General features: G+C 43.5%; 3 protein-coding genes across 4 annotated transcripts; 2 read left to right on the top strand and 1 right to left on the bottom strand.

Moving 5' to 3' along the window:
- Window positions 1-857: 857 nt before the first annotated feature.
- On the top strand, window positions 858-11,204 carry LOC311117715 (inositol polyphosphate 5-phosphatase K-like). Of its 2 annotated transcripts, none has more exons than XM_084192642.1 (13): window positions 858-983; window positions 1,412-1,517; window positions 3,601-3,705; window positions 3,926-4,034; window positions 4,310-4,426; window positions 4,571-4,746; window positions 4,953-5,064; window positions 5,400-5,509; window positions 8,636-8,873; window positions 9,143-9,280; window positions 9,372-9,455; window positions 9,536-9,640; window positions 9,801-11,204. In XM_084192642.1, exons 2-13 carry the CDS (start codon window positions 1,423-1,425, stop codon window positions 9,888-9,890), a joined length of 1,479 nt encoding a protein of 492 aa, XP_084048768.1. In that variant the 5' UTR covers window positions 858-983; window positions 1,412-1,422; the 3' UTR covers window positions 9,891-11,204. The 2 variants fall into 2 exon arrangements, with proteins under 2 accessions (XP_084048768.1, XP_084048769.1); XM_084192643.1 differs by having other exon boundaries at window positions 879-969.
- Window positions 11,205-12,004: 800 nt separating this feature from the next.
- Window positions 12,005-13,405, bottom strand: LOC311117713 (centrosomal protein of 55 kDa-like; the record flags this gene model as incomplete). Its single annotated transcript, XM_084192640.1, has 1 exon — window positions 12,005-13,405. The coding sequence occupies one exon, from the start codon at window positions 13,403-13,405 to the stop codon at window positions 12,005-12,007; it is 1,401 nt and encodes a 466-aa protein (XP_084048766.1).
- Window positions 13,406-13,588: 183 nt separating this feature from the next.
- On the top strand, window positions 13,589-19,150 carry LOC311117712 (tektin-1-like; the record flags this gene model as incomplete). The annotated part of the gene is made up of 8 exons (XM_084192639.1): window positions 13,589-13,665; window positions 13,938-14,147; window positions 16,071-16,236; window positions 16,879-17,007; window positions 17,115-17,261; window positions 17,808-18,033; window positions 18,403-18,599; window positions 18,991-19,150. The coding sequence occupies exons 2-8, from the start codon at window positions 13,958-13,960 to the stop codon at window positions 19,148-19,150; spliced, it is 1,215 nt and encodes a 404-aa protein (XP_084048765.1). The 5' UTR covers window positions 13,589-13,665; window positions 13,938-13,957.
- Window positions 19,151-19,625: the final 475 nt, after the last annotated feature.

The raw sequence follows: 19,625 nt of genomic DNA, 5'->3' as shown, positions 1-19,625 counted from the left end.
AGATGACGGAAATTAATGTTCTGTTCGAAATTGATGGCGGGTGAATGGGCTACAGTTGTGGAAAAAAAGGAAACAAAATAAGTAAAGTTGTGATAGAAACTAAGATATCGCTAGATGTGTTTTATAGTAGGAGTTTTGGATCAACGTTACCTGGGGGATCCGTTTGAAGTCACGAGGAGTATCATGGATGCGTAGGGTGGGATTGGCGAGAGTCACAAGGGCTGGTCTTATTCAGATTTTCGGTGTGTCCGCGGAACAGAAGAAGGTTGTTTTGCGCCTCAAACATATTTTTTAATGGAATGTTTTGTATATGGATTTCCAAAGCAGGGAGCCTGTCAAGGGTGTTATCTCTTGGGTTGCGCATGAAGTGGATGCAGATGATGTACCTGAGGGAGTAGGTGAAGTGATTTGTGCACGCTGACATGTATGGTGGATGGAGTAAGGAAACCCACTTCGTCTTTTTTGACAAGTCTCTCACTTCTCATGTAAAACTAGGGTTTATGAGATACCATGTAAGTGCTTTTGTGCACAACCGCCTCCAGTGTTATAAATGCAAAAGATGTAGGCATGTATCAAGTGTATGCAGATGGAAAATAATATCGTATGCCAGTTGAGGATATGTGCTACAACTGTGGAGACTGCGTAGGGATGTGACTTGAATTGGAATGTGTGTCTGTTTAAAAGAAACATTTCTGTCTATTTTAGTATTTTGTATGTCGTTTTTTTCCTCCTATAATGGATATTTGTTCTACAGTAGGTGGCGGCATTCACCTCTAATGCTTGTTTGCAGACTGCCATAATACCATAGAAGTAGAAGAAAAAGCGCGGTCTCTCATCTTTGAGGAAGTGCAAAACGTAAACAAATTGTGTTGCGTAATCTCACACACCCTATTGTCATCTTTCGTGGCAAACTACTGTAATCCGAATGAGAGTAGGCTACGACAAAAAAAAAAAAAGAAGCATTGTCAGGTAGTAAAAACATTGTAAGTGTATTGTGTACTATATTGTACTATTTAGTGTTATTTGTGCTATATTTTAATCGGTTGCAATCCTAAACACAGATAAAATAGCTAGCTAACGTAGCTAATTGCTAGCTAACTAGTACTGGCATAGCTAACTTCTCATCTAATGTGTAAAAACATTCCTAACATTCAGAAATGTCATTTCAGAGAGTGTTGTTTGCATGCAGCTAACTATTAAACTAGCTAACGTTAGGTAGCTAGTTAGTAATGGAGTCAGGTTAGCAAATATTGATATATCCCAAATGACGGCATGAGCAGTGGACCCTATTTTACAGTAGCTAGCAAGCTAGGATTCCTGTCTTGACATTCAATGCTTTTTGTTTTATTCAGACAACATATTGTCATGACTTTGTTGTTTGTAACGTTATCATGATTCCATGATTTTGCAGCTGGTGAGATTATGAAGAACGATGATGATACCAAAGAAGACACCCAGTCACAAGTCAAGAACTCAGTCAGCATGGAGAAGAACTGCTGCAACAAGGACACTTTCAGGTTTGAATGTCTCCTTGTGGTCATATGAGCTCTAGCTAACTACTTTGATTAGAGAACATGTTTTGTGCATAAGGAGACACATTTAATTTGTTTACGGTTAATGGACACTACACTCCCAGTATCATATTCAGCAATGCAGTGGTGGTACAGGCAGCATAGCATTTGAACTGACAAATAACTGCACATGGTTGGATTGTTGGTTATCTAATATCTGTTAAGGCTATTCAAAAATGTAATTGGAACGAATGCACACAGGCTTACTATTTCCTTATTAGGTCTGTATTCCCCCAGACAGAACACAGTGCAACCTCACAGTGTCTGCAAGTGCCACCACCCAATACAAAGCTGAGAGCATAATACAGGAGTATTATTGTCATTAGGTTTGCCAATGCATTGCATTCCCACACATATTAGAGAAATACCACCACTGCCACTTTGTGTTCATTTCCTTGCTAGAAGTTTCCTCATTGTGGACTGGTGTTGAGCAAATTATTACAGACTAAGTAGCATTTTCTAGCATTAAGGGGTTGTTTTCACATAGTGGGTCTTACGTGGCCCCTTCTTGATCCTGCTTAGCCTGTAATCCTTCTCAGTGTACTTCAGACCCTCCAAAAACATTCTCATGTCTCTCATTCTCTTCCAGAGGCTGGATTTTATGGACGGTTTCATTGCTCCGCCAAAAGTAAACATTAGTTGTCAGATATGTCCTAGCTGGTCTATCCTACTCTTCTTCCACCTGTTATACTGTAAGGAATTCTAAGACAGGACCTTTGGTGAATCTGTAGGCAATTCTGTGCTTTTGCATCATCAGGAGTTCTGTATGGTCTTTCATATCAAATTTAGACTCTCACAGGATGCCAAGGGAAAGTGCAGTGATGAGGGTCTCACTTTGATGGATCTTGGAACAAGAAAGAATCGCCAAGGACATAAATCTGCAGTTGGACCACTGTAGAAGACTATGATCTCTGCAAATATTCAAGTATCCAAATCTCCATTTAAAGGAAAAACGAGTAATCTGCAGTGAAACTTTCCCGTTGTAAACAAGGAAGAACCACCTGCCTTTCTGAACTCCTCATCGCATCAGTGACCTCCTCCATATTTCCGTCCTCTCTTCCCGACACTGAGATTCCTTCCAGAAGCTCACCCACAATGGATGAGATCCGCCGGTTGTTCAATTCGCAAGGTGCCACACAGCTTTGACAACGCCTTCCTCATCTGTGGTCAAAGGGCCAACCGGCCCAAGAAAGAGAACTTCAGGTGGACATGATAGGCTTTGCCGAGTTCCTATTTTCTGTTCTCCTTGGCCTTATTTAGACTTGACTTCCTCTTTCTCTGTCTAACATCAATTTGTTTTAAATCGAAATGCATTGCATATGGTTCTTCGTTGCAAGGGTTTAGTTGATTAACACAAAGTACCGTAAGACTGGATACTAATGATTCTTCTTGACTAAAATGTCCAGCAATGACTTCTCCATTTTATTCCAATGTCTGTCTTTCTCTGAGTACAGAGGGTCTTAGTTGGTAGAGAAGTTAGACTAATTTTTAATGTCTTGATTGTAGGCCTTGGACCCTTGGTTGATCAGCCTATTGAGCTCAGAGCAGGCAGTGTGTTCGGCCTCTTCCGTTCTGGATCGTAAACTCTGGCATGCGTATCTTTTGATTTGATAACACAAATTGGCCTGTTGTTAACCGAATTGAAAGGCCATGATGTTAGGACCATAGAGATCATACGTCAGTGTTTTATTTAGTTCTGTGCTTAGGACATGGTAAGGGATGAGCTTAGTTCTTCGTTGAGAAGTGTTCTTCATTCACTGTTTCTGAATTGATATAGGCTATGGTTAGAGAGACGTGACTAGGCTTTATCAACCACCACTGTCCATTCAAGACTGGCTAAACATGATATTGTTGCTGTGTAACTAAATAAGCGTCTGAAAGTTGCAGTCCAATTTGTCAGGCTTTTGCTCTGAGTTTTTGGGAAAACTGCTGTGCAAGAGAATCATGATCTGCTGTACTCGCACTCGCTTGCTCCCTCTCTTGCTCCCTCTCGCTCTTTCTCGCTCCCTCTTTCTCTCTCTCCCTCCAGGCTTCACATGGTCACGTGGAACGTCGCTACAGCTGATCCTCCAGATGACATCAGCTCCTTGCTTCACCTGAACTCCCCAAAGACCCCAGACCTCTACGTGATTGGGTGGGTTGCGGAGCTACTGCATTCTGATTGGACATTGAATGAGACAGACAGTACAATGGCATTGCAGGAAAATCAGTTTTTTACTGTGTAAAGTCTACAAAGTTTATTCTGAGTGGCATGGTGAAAATGCTTCAGTAGGTTTATTTGTAACATACTAATGTTACAGGCAACAATAGTTATAACCTGTGTGTGTCTGTCTGTCTGTCTGTCTCTTTTGTAGTCTCCAGGAGGTGTACGCTGCTCCTCACAGGTTCATCATAGACATGGCCGTTGAGGACTCCTGGAGCCATCTCTTCATGTCCAGCCTGGCACCACGAGGCTACCTGAAGGTACAACAGTAGGACATATGGCTTCATAACACTAATAATAGCACTCCAGCACCATAGACCGGTTTGAACTAGTTTTATGCCACCAACCTTAGTCTGAAGTAACAGAAGAATGTGCTCCCAACATAGTTTGTCCTCGCAGTTTATTTTCACCTTGTCTTTCAAAGCAATATCATTTGCTTCTTATGTGCCACTCCGCTTCCACACTTCTGAGTCTGCCTTTTGTCTTTCTCCAGAATACTTAAAGACCCTGAAAATAGCCCAGGTTTGTGTTGCAGGTGTCCTCAATCCGAATGCAGGGCCTCCTACTGCTGTTCTTCTCCAGACTGGCCCACGTTCCATTCATTAGAGACATCCAGGCCACCTACACTCGCACAGGCATCTTCGGCTACTGGGTAAGATCAGGCTCAGTGGATGTTTTTACTTATTATGACAGCTTATAGCAAGTGTTATAAATGCACCTATAAGGCATTGTGTGTGAGCCTCACGTAAAAAGGGCTTTATTCATACATTTGATTGATGGACCTTGCGCCCAACAGGGGAATAAAGGCGGGGTGTCCATCCGTGTGTCTTTCTACGGCCACATGCTCTGCTTCCTCAACTGCCACCTGGCAGCACACATGCAGTACGCCTCGCAGCGCGTCGACGAGTTCGAGTACATCCTAGACACACAGATCTTCGACCCCAAAAAGACACCGCGAATCCTCGACCACAAGTCAGTATACATTAAACGCACGTTGTCAGTTGAGTGTGTATTCTTCGATATTCACAGTTTCTGCTTTAGAGTTAGAAAAGGAGGAGCTTGGCATCTGCTTGTGAGATGATTTGAAGTACTTCTGTGCTCTCTCTGTGTTGAATGTTCAGTGGCCTCTCTCTCTCGTTCTCTCGTTCTTTCTCTCTCTCATTCCCCCTCTCTCTCAGGCTGGTCTTTTGGTTTGGGGATTTGAACTTCCGCATCCAAGATCACGGCATGCATTTTTTGCGCAACTGCATCACCAGCCATAAATTCAACTTACTGTGGAGCAAAGACCAGGTCAGACTCATGAGAGATGCATCTGTTTTGCTATATCTTGGAGAATACTATACATAGATTTGACTAGATTGGAAAACGGACAGTGGCTTTTCATTTTACACATGTACAGTTAGTTGTCTTGTTTTCATGCATGTAAGACATAAGATGTATCCCAAATGGCACACTGTTCACTTTATAGTGCACTACTTTTGACCAGGGCCTATAGAGCTCTGATCCAAAAGAAGTGCAAGAAGTGCACTATAATGTGAATAGGGTTCTATTTGGGATGCAGACATCTTAGTTCCTGAGGATGTTGAATGTAATGCTTTTGTTGTCATTCTGTGTGGTTGTATCAGTTGACCATGATGAAGAAGAAGGAGGCTTTCCTGCAGGAGTTTGACGAGGGACCTCTGGACTTTCAACCAAGCTACAAATTCGACAGGTTCTCTGACTGCTATGACAGCAGGTAATGGCTGACGTGCAATCATAGGCATATGGGAACACTCGCACACATATAGAGTTATGCGTGCACAGACACGGTCACTGGCACACAAACAAACACACTTTCTCTCCTGATGTTTATTACTCTTTGGCTCTATAAAGCATCCCTCAGATTTCCCACATTTGTGTCATCTTTTCTGCTTGCTTTTACTGAGCTGACTCCTGCTCTCCTTACAAGACACTATTATTCAAATGCTCAACTCTGCTCTCTTTCAACTTCACAGGCCCCACAGGACATGGTTTGTTTTTCAGTAAGCTGCTCAAAACACCCTTCCCTTAATACCACCCTAATCCCCCTTAAGCAGAATACTGTTCCTGCACAATAAGCCCACTAAAACGTTTGCAAGACCGTTACGGATAGATTTTTGCAATGGAAAGTCAAAATGCCTCTCTCTCCCACAAAATGGTGCCTACAGAACACCAGACCTTGCTCTCTTGTGATAAATACCATAGTTGTCTGCAGCTAACACAGTTGTGCCTCTTAACAGTACATACGGTATATCAAAGTCGCTTTATTGTTCATATGAAGCCAGTGGAAAATTCCATTGAAACGTATCAGCATTGTGCGGCGGTGTCTGCCATTCTCAGTGGAAACAGTATTCAGGATTTGTTAAGCCTAATTAATTTAACCCCCACAATACAGTCTCACTCAGAGAGAGAGAGAGAGAGAGAGAGAGAGAGAGAGAGAGAGAGAGAGAGAGAGAGAGAGAGAGAGAGAGAGAGAGAGAGAGAGAGAGAGAGAGAGAGAGAGAGAGAGAGAGAGAGAGAGAGAGAGAGAGAGAGAGAGAGAGAGAGAGAGAGAGAGAGAGAGAGAGAGAGAGAGAGAGAGAGAGGAGAGAGAGAGAGAGAGAGGAGAGAGAGAGAGAGAGGAGAGAGAGAGAGAGAGAGAGAGAGAGAGAGAGAGAGAGAGAGAGAGAGAGAGAGGAGAGAGAGAGAGAGAGGAGAGAGAGAGAGAGAGAGAGAGAGAGAGAGAGAGAGAGAGAGTTCTGTGTGCGTAAGCAGCTGTCAGGTTCTAACAGGCATGGTTACTAGCTATATACAGCACAACCTCCTTTTCTGCTGCTTGGATTGTTCTCTGTATAGTTCTAACGAATCACTATATACAGTGCATTCGGAAAGTATTCAGACACCTTGACTTTTTCCACATTTTCTTACGTTACAGCCTTATTCTAAAATGGATTAAATTGTTTTTTCCCCCTTCATCAATCTACACACACTACCCCATAATGACAAAGCAAAAATAGGTTTTAGAAATGTTTGCTAATTTATAAAAAAAATATATAAAATGGAAATATCACATTTACATAAGTATTCAGACCCTTTACTCAGTACTTTGTTGAAGCACCTTTGGCAGCGATTACAGCCTCGATTCTTCTTGGGTATGACGCTACGTTCTTCTCTGCAGATCCTCTCAAGCTCCGTCAGGTTGGATGGGGAGCGTCGCTGCACAGCTGTTTTCAGGTCTCTCCAGAGATGTTAGATCGGGTTCAAGTCCAGGCTCTGGCTGGGCCACTCAATGAGATTCAGAGACTTGTCCCGAAGACACTCCTGCGTTGTCTTGGCTGTGTGCTTAGGGTTGTTGTCCCTTTGGAATGTGAACCTTCACCACAATCTGAGGTTCTGAGTGCTCTGGAGCAGGTTTTCATCAAGGATCTCTCTGTTCTTTGCTCCGTTCATCTTTCCCTTGATCCTGACAAGTCTCTCAGTCCCTGCCGCTGAAAAACATCCCCACAGCTTGATACTGCCACCACCATACTTCACTGTAGGAATGGTGCCAGGTTTCCTCCAGACGTGACACTTGGCATTCAGGCCAAAGAGTTCAATGTTGGTTTCATCAGACCAGAGAATCTTGTTTCTCATGGTCTGAGAGTCTTTAGGTGCCTTTTGGCAAACTCCAAGCGGAGTGGCTTCCGTCTGGCCACTGAGGAGTGGCTTCCATCTGGCCACTCTACCATAAAGGCCTGATTGGTGGAGTGCTGCAGAGATGGTTGTCCTTCTGGAAGGTTCTCCCTTCTCCACAGAGGAACTCTGGAGCTCTGTCAGTGACCATCGGGTTCTTGGTCACCTCCCTGACCAAGGCCCTTCTCCCCCGATTACTCAGTTTGGCTGGGCGGCCAGCTCTAGGAAGAGTCTTGGTGGTTCCAAACTTCATCCATTTACCTCATGGCTTGGTTTTTGCTCTGACGTGCATTGTCAACTGTGGGACATTTATATAGACAGGTGTGTGCCTTTCCAAATCATGTCCAATCAATTTAATTTACCCCAGGTGGACTCCAATCAAGTTGTAGAAACATCTCAAGGATGATCAATGGAAACAGGATGCACCTGAGCTCAATTTCGAGTCTCATAGCAAAGGGTCTGAATACTTATGTAAATAAGGTATTTCTGTTATTTTTTCTTCTAAAACCCTGTTTTCGCTTTGTCATAATGGGGTATTGTGTATAGATTTGATAAGGGGGAAAAAATAAATGTTATCCATTTTAGAATAAGGCTGTAACGTAACAAAATGTGTAAAAAGTGAAGGGGTCAGAATACTTTCCGAATGCACTGTAGCTGTATGTATTCCTGTGTGTGTGTGTGTGTGTGTGTGTGTGCACGTGTTTGTGTGCGTCAGTGTCTTTACTTACGGTCTCCACCGCTGTGCACCAATCAGTACAATTGAGAGGGCACTCACTGCATGAGTCACCCAGTGAGACGGGGTGGCAAACTACCGGTAATCAGCTATGAGAGACTACTAATGAGGGATATGAAAGGAGACAAAGCACTGCGGAATCTGATCCATCATGTAGAGCAAACTGAAATAACACTGAGATGGAGGAAATGCTAAAGAAATCCAGCTACCTTATGAGATTACTTATCATACTCTCTCCATCTCTAACACTCATGAGTCTCTCACACAGGCTTTGTTGAAATATCCACACTAGCAGACTACTAGAATGAATCAATGTATTGGGCATGCACTCTAAGTGATATACTAGTTTATTTGGAACAGTCTTTCTGTTTCTCTCCATCTCTCCCATTCTGACTTAATAATTTTCTTTCTCTCACTAAATCCCTGTCTCTTCTCTCGTCCGTCCGTCTGTCTGCCCAGTGGTAAGATGCGTAAGCCGGCCTGGACAGACCGGATCCTGTGGAGGGTGAAGCCCAAAGAGCCACCCCCAGAGGAGGAGGAGGACGAGGACAGGGACTCTGGTCTGGATGAGAAGAACACCAAGCAGCAGGAGGAGGAGGAAGAGTTCCCTCTGAAACTCAAGCAGGACTCGTACACCAGCGACATGGAGTACGGCGTCAGCGACCACAAGCCTGTCATCGGCATCTTCACCTTGGAGGTGACTGAGACAGCTGCATTTCCCATTCCCGCATCTGGGACTGTATAAAGTTATTCATTATGATCTAAGAGGCAACACTTACTGACCCTAGATCAGCACTCCTACTCTGAGATGCTTTTTGAAATACAGGCCCTGAACTGCTTCTCCAATGTGACTCTTGATAGTGATACCGTATGATGCGAATATACTTCTTCACCCTCTAACCAATCCTGACTACCTCTTCCCTCTATCTATTCTGTCATTCCCTCCTGTCTATCCCCACACTGTAGTTGAGGAAGATGTACGAGACGCCGTTGGTGCGCGTGTGTGCCGAGGGGGAATGGAGCGCCGACTTTGATGCCATGGTGATCTACAGCCCCCTTCAGCCCTTCCCTTCTAGTGCCTGGGACTGGATAGGCCTCTACAAGGTCCGAGTCTACTTAACCCTCTGATGTTCTTTTGAATCGTAGAAGTATCATCGATGTGTAGTTTTTACAGATGTGTATTTGTGTGTTACAGGTGGGATTCAGGAGTGTTTCGGACTACATTACCTACACCTGGGTGAAGGATGATGAGGTCTCATTTAATGACGAGCTCACCCAGGTAATATGACTGCGTGTGTGTGTCTCTTTTTTGTGTTTTATGATATGGAGATGCTTGAATATGTTTCTGTGTTTATCCAGGTCTATGTGAGCAAGGATGAGATTCCGGTGCTCGGAGGAGAGTGCGTGCTCTGCTACTACTGCAGTACGCTCCAATGCATTGGGGGTATTAGCTCACCCTTTAAGGTAAGTGCAAGTTTACTTTAAGTCACCAAGAACAGTCTAGACATAGAGAATATACATTTTTGGCCAGTTTTCCGGCCAGTTTTTCAGCTTAGTCCTGGACTAAAAAGATTGGAGATTCTCCATTTGAAGTTTGGATTTATACATGTCTCTATGGTTTTAGGTACAAGAGTCCAAAGTGGCCGTTGAGGAAGGTCTAGTGCCGGAGAACATCAACGGCCTTGACAAGGCCACAGCCAGTTCGGACCTGTGAGTGGACCAGACATGCCCTCGAACTCTGTCTGTCCGTCTATGCTGTTACACAGCTGCCCTTTTGACCTCGGGTGGCCTTCCTGCAAGCTGTGCTGCTGCTGGAGTCATGGAATGTTACTTAAAAACTATAGGCCAGTGCACTTTGTTTTTAATGAATCAAACTGTTTCTGTCTTGTTCTCCACTGCCAGTAATGTCGGCAACAGAACCTGTGCGTTTATTTCTGTTCTGTTCAGATGTTGATCCCGCTTTTAAAGTCAGTCGCAGAGAGATATTGGCAGTAGCGTTTTAAGAAAGGTTGAGTGTTTTTGTTAAGTGTATTTATGTTTTTTGGTGTTTCTCTGGATTCATACAGAACACATTGGACGGTGTTCCAGGTAGCTTGTACTAAAGTAATAATAATAATAATAAAATGCCATTTAGCAGACGCTTTTATCCAAAGCGACTTACAGTCATGTGTGCATAAATTTTTACATATGGGTGGTCCCGGGGATCGAACCCACTACCCTGGCGTTACAAGCGCCATGCTCTACCAATTGAGCTACAGAGTCGTGGCTGTTTCACTTGAACATTTGACCAATCATATAATGGTATCATTAATGCATGAATATTACGTAATTATGTTTTAAATAATGGTTCATACATTTTTTTTTTTCCCTTTAGAAACTTAGTCCTCTGTTAACAAAACCCTTTGTGCTATGCCATTCCATTTCAATGTAATTTCTCATAGAGGATATGTTTGAGAAATATATTGCACAATTTGTTCTTGTTCATATTCATGACCATGCCCTTTTTATAGATGTGCGTAAAGGTTACTGGTTTAGGTATTTATTGAAGTCATTTATGTTCAAGTAAGTGTGATTGGGGATTCAAAGTTATCTAAGAAAACAGTGGATTCAACAAGTGCCTCAATGTTAACAACCTGTAGATAACTGTTCAATGGATGCTTTGGTACAAAACGATGTAATTCCTATTTGATTATTTATTGCTGTATTTGAAAAAGATTATTGTTCTTATTCTTAAAAAATATGCAAGTCTTGCTTGTACCGCACGCATCAACATTTAATCTATAGAACTTTGTATACTTTTCTTTGACCAATTTCAGCATAAGCGAGACCTGTTCAAATGTCTTTATTTGCTTATTGAAAGTGCTTGTACATTGACTTGTAAAGATTACTGAAGCCACTTTATTCTGTATTTACAGTATATTGAAAATTAGGAGTGCTCTATTTTCTCAGTAAATGTGGTAAATGAATGAATGAATACAAATGTTATACTGTAACCTATTTAAAGCTTAAATAAAGCAAAACATGTCAACGAGGATGCCTGTCATTTATCACTAGTCTGGAATAGAAATTAAATCAGTATTTTCTAGACCTTTGATACAATGTAGCCTACACTCTGTTTTTATTTTATTGTAATAAGATTGTTTCTTTTAATTTACAAACTATCGTCTTAGCTGGAACCAAGAACTATACATTTCTAGAACAAGAAAGATTTAAAAACATTTATAGGGATATTTAGATTTATGCAAGGATAATAATAATGGACATTAGGAGGAACAATTCACAAGTCTGAACATCAAAATGATCTAAAGTATTTTAAACCAGTCAACTGATTTATACTTTAGTCAAAGAGAGAAAAACATAAAAGCATGTCCAAAATTCAAAGTTTGAGTGAGTAAATAGTTCAACAGTTATAAAGGGCTTTATAAAATTAATTGATTGATCAACTCATTGGCGTGAAGCAATGTTCCTTACTGTATACAGTAAGCGCTATTTCCAGTTTGATCCATCACCAATCCGGTCCAGTAGCAATCCAGGACCAAGGTACATAGACAAACAGGTTGACATTTTCCTCTTCTAAACACACAGACGCAGTGCACAAAGTAACCATGACATTGCAGCTGGCGTTTGCACCACCTATAACATTTTGAAAAGGGAAATTAAGTTTAGTGCGTTTTAGAATAGTAAAATGTCCCCCCTAGCCTATTCCAGACTATTCCTTATTGGGGTGGGTACTCTCAGGCTTAACAATTGAAGGACTAGATTCTAAATAGATAGGATAGATCAAGGCCTACTTCTATGCTCCCAGCCCCTGTACAGCCCAGACAGTGTTTACAGACAGTGCTCAAGGTGGGCCAGCAGCTCTCGGTGGTGGCTGGTAAGGTACTGGGCTTGGCAGCTGGGACACTCTAAGAATCTCTTGTCTAGCTGGTTGAGGACCTGAGAGGGGGAAGTGACGCTCTCTTTGGAGGGCTTCAGGGGTGCTGGGGGTCTGCTGTGAGCGCTGGCCTCGTACAGGCAGGACAACTCCCTCTGCCCCTTCTCTGACTCGAGTTTGGCGACGTGGTGCTTTGCCTTGCGTAGCTCCTTCAACACCATGTGGAGCTGTTGTTGTAAATACTGACAGTCTCGCTTCTCGTCCTCCAGGTCTTTGGCAGACACCTGGATCTGCTGTTCCAGAATCGTGACGCGTTTCTGCTCCTCATGCAGGCTCAGTAGGGACTTCTGCAGTAGATTCACCTGCACTAGGAGCTCAGCAGACCTGATCTCCTTTTCCTCTAGTCTGGCCTGGAGCTCCTCCATGTCACCCCACAGACGGCCCTCTCTGTCCCCAGAGCGACGCGTCTCCTTCTGGACACTCTGCCGGATACTCAGCCTCTCCGACTGGAACTGCTGCCTCGCATCTCCCACCTCTCTCTGCTTCTCCTCATACCTACACTGCAGCTCAGTTAGTTGTCTCTGGGCTGTATTGACCTGCTCTCGCTGAGTTTCCAGCTCCTTCTTGGTCGTCAGTAACAATTTCTCATAGTGCTTCTGTATCTGCACTGACCTGTCTTCTGAATGGGCGTCTTTATGCTGCTGTGCGAGGGCCTGCTTGGCCTGGTTCAGCTGCTGCTCCAGCCCAAACACCCGGGCCAACACCGCCTTCACATAGGCCTCTCTCTGCTGGTCGTAGGCCAGCCACTGCTGGTTCTTTTCCAGGGCATCTCTGAGGTGGTCGTGGCTCATTGCAGTACTGGTGGTGGACACCTGTCCATCTGATGGGCAGCTATGCAACCCAGCGCCAGCTCTACTCCTCTTCAGCTCCTGGCACTTAGCAGACATGGACACCAGCTTGTTCTTAATGTCCTCTGTCTCGGCTTGGAGTGACTGGAAGAGTATTTTTCTCTGCTCGGCCTCCCTGACATAGTGGTCTATCTGGGCCTCCAGACTGGCCACTGTTTCACCCCCCGCGGCATGGGCCTGCTGCCAAAGAGAGCAGATTTCCTGGTCCATGGCCAGTAGCTGCTGAGTGTTCTTCTCCCGTAGAGTCTCCAGTGACAGGATTTTCTCTAATAAAAGCTTGTTATTTTCAGAATCTGATGGTTCTCCTTTCTGACGAGACAGCTCATCCAATGACTTCCTGAGATATGCATTCTCCTTTCTGAGTTTACTGATCTCCATATCCTTTTTAGAGCAACACAGCCTTACACCTATCTTGTCGACGAAGTTGTTTTTTTTGCTGGATGACATCGTTGCTAAGATAGCTAACGTTAGCTAGCTAGCAAATTGCCTCACACAGATGTTGTTAGAATCCAAATCTGATCCAAATGTACACTTCGCTAGCCTTTTAAATTTCCCGCGGTTGATAGCTCCGCCCATATTTCAATGTATTGCGTTGATCTAGCAACCGTTTGTTTACAACCTGTCCTTGAGTTCATTCATTGCAGACAAGACAGGCAACATTGTTCCAACTTTTAACACAAACCAGTGTTTCACACCGCACAGTAAAGGTATGGTAAGAAGAGAGATTTAGTTCACTACTTATATTTTAGTAGCATCTTGCAAGCCACGTTTGTTAGATAGTTTACTAAAGTTTATGTGACAACTAGCTAGCTAACGTTACTGTAGATCCATTTTCTGTCCACCTAGTTAGCTACTGTAGCTAATTGCTATTTAGTTGGTACTTTGGTAGGCTATTTACTAGTTTAGGTAAAATATTATCTGCCTTATTAATCTGCCTTATTATGTGACATTTGTGTTGTCGTTGTGTCTTTATTGAAAGGAAAGAATTGCAGAGGAGAAATGTCTAGGTTGATGGAACCTCAGCCCAAGTTCCTGCCACCAGAATGGAGGCTTGCAAACCAAATACATTATGGGAGTGCAGAGGCTGAGCGTTCACGCTCTGAGCGACTCACGGCTGAGAGTAAGAGGCTGATAGAGGAGAGTGGCATGGCAGCCAAACGCATGCAACAGGATGCCAACAAGAGACTGGGTAAGATGACCTCAATAAGAAGAGATGATAACAGAATCCGTTTCTGTCAAAGTAGTGGTTGATTCATCACTGCAAATGAATGGTCTGTCTGTTCCACTTTGTAATGACACACACTACCAGTCAAAAGTTTTAGAACACCTACTCATTCAAGGGTTTTTCTTTATTTTTTACTAATATCTACATTGTAGTACATTTTATATGTACATATATGTACATTGTACATAGTGAAGACATCAACACTATGAAATAACAGATATGGAATCATGTAGTACCCAAAAAAGTGTTAATCAAATCAAAATGTATTTTATATTTGAGATTCTTCAAATAGCCACCCTTTGCCTTGATGACAGCTTTGCACACTCTTGGCATTTGCTCAACCAGCTTCATCAGGTAGTCACCTGGAATGCATTTCAGTTAACAGGTGTGCCTTCTTAAAAGTTAATTTGTGTAATTTCTTTCCTTCTCACATTTTAAAATGTTTAGTCATTTAGCAGACGCTGTTATCCAGAGCAACTTAGTTAGTGAGTGCATACCATGACTGTAAGTCGCTTTGGATAAAAGTGTCTGCTAAGTGGCATATTATTATTATTATTATTATTATTATTATTATTATTACTTAATGCGTTTGAGCCAATCAGTTGTGTTGGCACAAGGTAGGGGGTGGATACAGAAGCTGGCCCTATTTGGTAAAAGACCAAGTCCATATTATGTCAAGAACAGCTCAAATAAGCAAAGACAAATGACAGTCCATCATTACTTTAAGACATGAAGGTCAGTCAATATGGAACATTTCAAGTGCAGTCGCAAAAACCATCAAGCGCAATGATGAAACTGGATCTCATGAGGACCACCACAGGAATGGAAGACCCAGAGTTACCTCTGCTGCAGAGGATAAGTTACCAGCCTCAGAAATTGCAGCCCAAATAAATGCTTCACAGAGTTCAAGTAACAGACACATCTCAACATCAACTGTTCAGAGGAGACTGTGTGAATCAGGCCTTCATGGTCGAATTGCTGCAAAGAAACTACTACTAAAGGACACCAATAAGAAGAAGAGACTTGCTTGGGCCAAGAAACACAAGCAATGGACATTAGACCGGTGGAAATGTGTCCTTTGGTCTGGAGTCCAAATTGGAGATTCTTGGTTCCAACCACCGTGTCTTTGTGAGACGCGGTGTGGGTGAACGGATAATCTCTGCATGTGTATTTCCCACCGTAAAGCATGAAGGAGGACGTGTTATGGTGTGGGGGTGCTTTGCTGGTGACACTGTCTGTGATTTATTTAGAATTCAAGGCACACTTAACCAGCATGGCTACTGCAGCATTCTACAGCGATACACCATCCCATCTGATTTGGGGTTAGTGGGACTATCATTTTTTTTTCAACAGGACAATGACCCAACACACCTCCAGGCTGTGTAAGGGCTATTTTACCAAGAAGGAGAGTGATGGAGTGCTGCATCAGATGACCTGGCCTCCACAATCCCCCGACCTCAACCAAATTGAGATGGTTTGGGATGAGTCGGACCGCAGAGTGAAGGAAAAGCAGCCAACAAGTGCTCAGCATATGTGGGAACTCCTTCAAGACTGTTGGAAAAGCATTCCAGGTGAAGCTGGTTGAGAGAATGCCAAGAGTGTGCAAAGCTGTCATCAAGAAAAAGGGTGGCAATTTGAAGAATCTCAAATATAAAATAAATTTTGATTTGTATAACACTTTTTTGGTTACTACATGATTCCATATGTGTTATTTCATAGTTTTGATGTCTTCACTATAATTCCACAATGTAGAAAATAGTCAAAAATAAAGAAAAACCCTTGAATGAGTAGGTGTTCTAAAACCTTTGACTGGTAGTGTTCATTACATTACCACCCCTCATAATACCCAACCACACACCATTCTTACCATCCTATCTCTGTGTTCAGAGCAGAGAATCCATGACATCAAGTTCTGGAGGTCAGAGCTGGACCAGAAGGTGGAGGAGATTGTCCAGGAGATTAAGGTGCTGGTAACCTGTACGAGCCGGGTGGAGAGAGCCCTGGAGAGCTGTGCCCAGCCCCTCAGAGTCGCCCTGCAGTGCCTGACTGAGAGGTGATGAGTAAACTCCCAGTCAAACTCCAAATCAGTCAGCTGGAAAATGCAGTGATACACAATTAGGTGGGAAGTAGTCTGCTCACTGTTCCAACAGGGACCTAGAGTCACCAGACTAAGACCAACAGATAAGGAGATCCTTCAGTAGTAGTGCAACCTCAGAGCATTTCGTATTATTCTGTACGTAAATCCAGGACACTCCATTTAGTATGTGTTACGTTTCGTATGGTATGTATTCATTTGTGGATGTCCATCACACATTTCGTATGATATGTTACGAATTACAATTCGTATTATATGTTACGAATTTGTAAAACATACAATATGTTAAGAATTAGCAAAACGTTATATGTTACGAATTTGCGAAACGTACATTGTTACAAATTTGCACAACATATGATATGTTATGAATTCTAGCTAGGTGGCTAACGTTAGGCTAGGATTAGGGTTAGGGGTTAGGCTTAAGTTTAGGTGTTAGGTTAAAGGATTAAGGTTAGGGGAAGGGTTAAGGTTAGGGGAAGGGTTAGCTAACATGCTAAGTAGTTGAGAAGTTGCTAAAATGCTAAAGTTGCCCGTGATGAGATTCGAACTCGCAACCTTTAGGAAGTGATTGTATGTACTGCATCTCCATGTGTGATTCAGGCAGAAGCGTGTTTCCATTGACCTGGTACATGACGAGGTGGAGCGGGAACTGATGAAGGAGAGCGAGGTGATCGAGGGAGTGGCATCACTGCTGAATCGCACCCTGGAGCAGACCAATGAACAGATCAGGTGGGGGGTGAGGGGAGGAAGTGGTTCGTCACACACACACACACACGATTAAGTCTCACTATCTCCGCAATGCTTCTAATGCATGTTTGTTTCTGTTCTGGCTCCAGACTGAACCGCTCTGCAAAGTACTACCTAGAGAAGGACCTGCGGGACAAGCTCCAAGCAGAGCAGATTGATGGTTTCTGCTCCATCCTCACAAACACCTCCCCGAATATTGACAACGTGGCTAGTCAGACAGCACTCGCAGTACCAGGGTAAAACGATGACACTTTGTCACTTTGTCTTTGTGCAATGTGGGGCAGTAGGAAATTCAATGAAGAAAATGTCATTACTTCAAACTAAAGTTCAAACTTCTCTTCACCAAGCATTCAGTTTCACCTGCAGCAAAAGTCATAATTATACACATAGAACTAGAAAGTCCTGTCACAATGCTTTGGGATGGATAGTAGGTACATTCTGCAAACAGTAGCTCCAATAGAAGCATTATTCCCTTCAGCCAGCAGAGGTCAGTGTAATACCTCCTCTAACCACCCTGCTTATCTGTTTTTTTAAATATATGTTTTAGTCATTTAGCAGATGCTCTTATCCAGAGCGACTTACAGTTAGTGAGTGCATACATTTTCATACTGGCTCCCCGTGGGAATCGAACCCACAACCCTGGCGTTGCAAACGCCATGTTCTACCAACTGAGCTACACAGGACTTATCTAAACATTTTCTACAGGTTAACCTGGCATCCTTTCATCCTTTCATGACACACTGAACAAAATAAAATAAAACATTTAATCCCTCCAATCCTAGTGCCACTGTGACACCAGAGGAGTGGGACACCTTCTCCAACATCAACATCCTCAAAGCAGAGAGCGAGAAGAAGAACTCCCTGTCGCTGAGGGCTCTGGTGGAGAGCCTCCTGGAGCAGACGGCTGCTGACATGCGCAGGCAGCACAACGCTACGGGCAATGCCCTCCGGCTGCAGGTCCAGGAGACCAAGACGGCCAAAGGACAACTAGAGGACCACCTGGCAAAGGTCAGCGGCAATGTGGAGAAAAACATACTTTATATGCATAACCCAGGTCATTCCCCCTATGATTAGTCACTGATGCGATTCTCGCACATTAATTTTTTGTCATTTAGCAGACGTCCTTATCCTGAATGACTTACAGGAGCAATTAGGGTTAAGTGCCTTGCTCAATGGCACGTCGGCAGATTTTTTCACGTAGTCGGCTCGGGGATTCGAGCCAGCATCTTTTCAGTTACTGGCCCAACGCTCTTAACCGCTAGGCTATCTGCCGACCTGTGATTAGATACTGAAATGAATCCCCCTATGATTAGTTACTGGAATGATTCCCCCCATGATTAGTTACTGGAATTATTTCCCTCCTATCCCCCTAAAAAGGTTCTGTCAGAGGTGTCCAGCCAGGAGTGGAACCTGGAGACCCTGCACGTGGCCATCGAAGACAAAGCAGGTCCCCTGAAGGTGGCCCAGACGCGGCTGTCCGCCCGCAGCCAGAGACCCAGCATCGAGCTCTGTCATGACCCGGTCCAGGTCCGCCTGCTCTCCGAGGTCCAGGAGCTCACTGCACACATCAAGAGGTGATGATGCACTCCACCTTCCCGTCTACTGTACCTAACTCTTCCTACTTATCTCTTCTAAATTATCTAGGATCTCTGACCACTATTTTCACTTCAATTACAACTCAAGCTATTTTGTAGTACTTTATAGTCATGTTTTAGCTCTGTATGAAGTATAAGCTTAGTTATCCTGACCGAACCCAGTGATTAGTGATTCACTATACTCATGATTTTGTTATACAAACAGGATATCACAGCTTTCATTTCAAGTCTTTTTTGTTCAGTAGATACACCTATCTCTGGTTGAGACTTTTCTAAATGTATTATGTGAACGACATATTGAATGTTTTGTCCTATTTGCCATGAGTTGTAGTAGTCTCCCATTGCCCTGTGTCAACCCTGTGACCCCCAGACTGCGAGAGGCCCAGGCCCAGTCGGAGATGGAGCTGCTGGCCCTGACCCGCTCCCAGCTGATCCTGGAAGAGGAGATCCAGGTCAAGTCCCACACCCTCTACATCGACGAAGTCATCTGCACCCAGCTCCGACAGCCCATCTCCATCCACAGCTTCTGAATACCACTCCCACCATGACAAGCCCGGTCCCTGATCTGTTTGTGCTGTCTTGCGTGAACAGATCTGGGACAAGCCTAGACCATGGCCACACTGGAAGGACTTTATAGTGGGGCTCTTTAGCTGATGCTGACATACCCAGGCTAGCAATAAAAAAATACTTGGCAATTTTACTGATGAATAAAATATGAGGTATACATTATGATGGAAAGCTGGAGTGCTTGTATTGTTTGCAGCAATTTTAATACAATATTTGGGTTAGAAGTAAAGGAGGATCAGATTGTGGAGCGTGTGTTTATATCTTCAGTAATGGCGCTGTGTGTGTGTGTGCATTTGTGAATGTGAGTGTGTGTGTGTGTGTGTGTGAGTGGGTGCTGCATTTGCCAGTCCCATCATGATTGTGTATCAAATTGTAGTTTCCTTCCTCCTCTTCCTTTAACTGGTGCTATTATTTTAAAAATGCTGTCTTTTTGGGCCC

This window comes from Coregonus lavaretus (genome assembly GCF_964263955.1).
Source record: "Coregonus lavaretus genome assembly, contig: HAP1_SCAFFOLD_1074, whole genome shotgun sequence".
NCBI lineage: Eukaryota > Metazoa > Chordata > Actinopteri > Salmoniformes > Salmonidae > Coregonus > Coregonus lavaretus.
The sequence above is the reverse complement of the archived record's forward strand: the minus strand, read 5'-3'. Positions and strand labels throughout refer to the sequence as shown.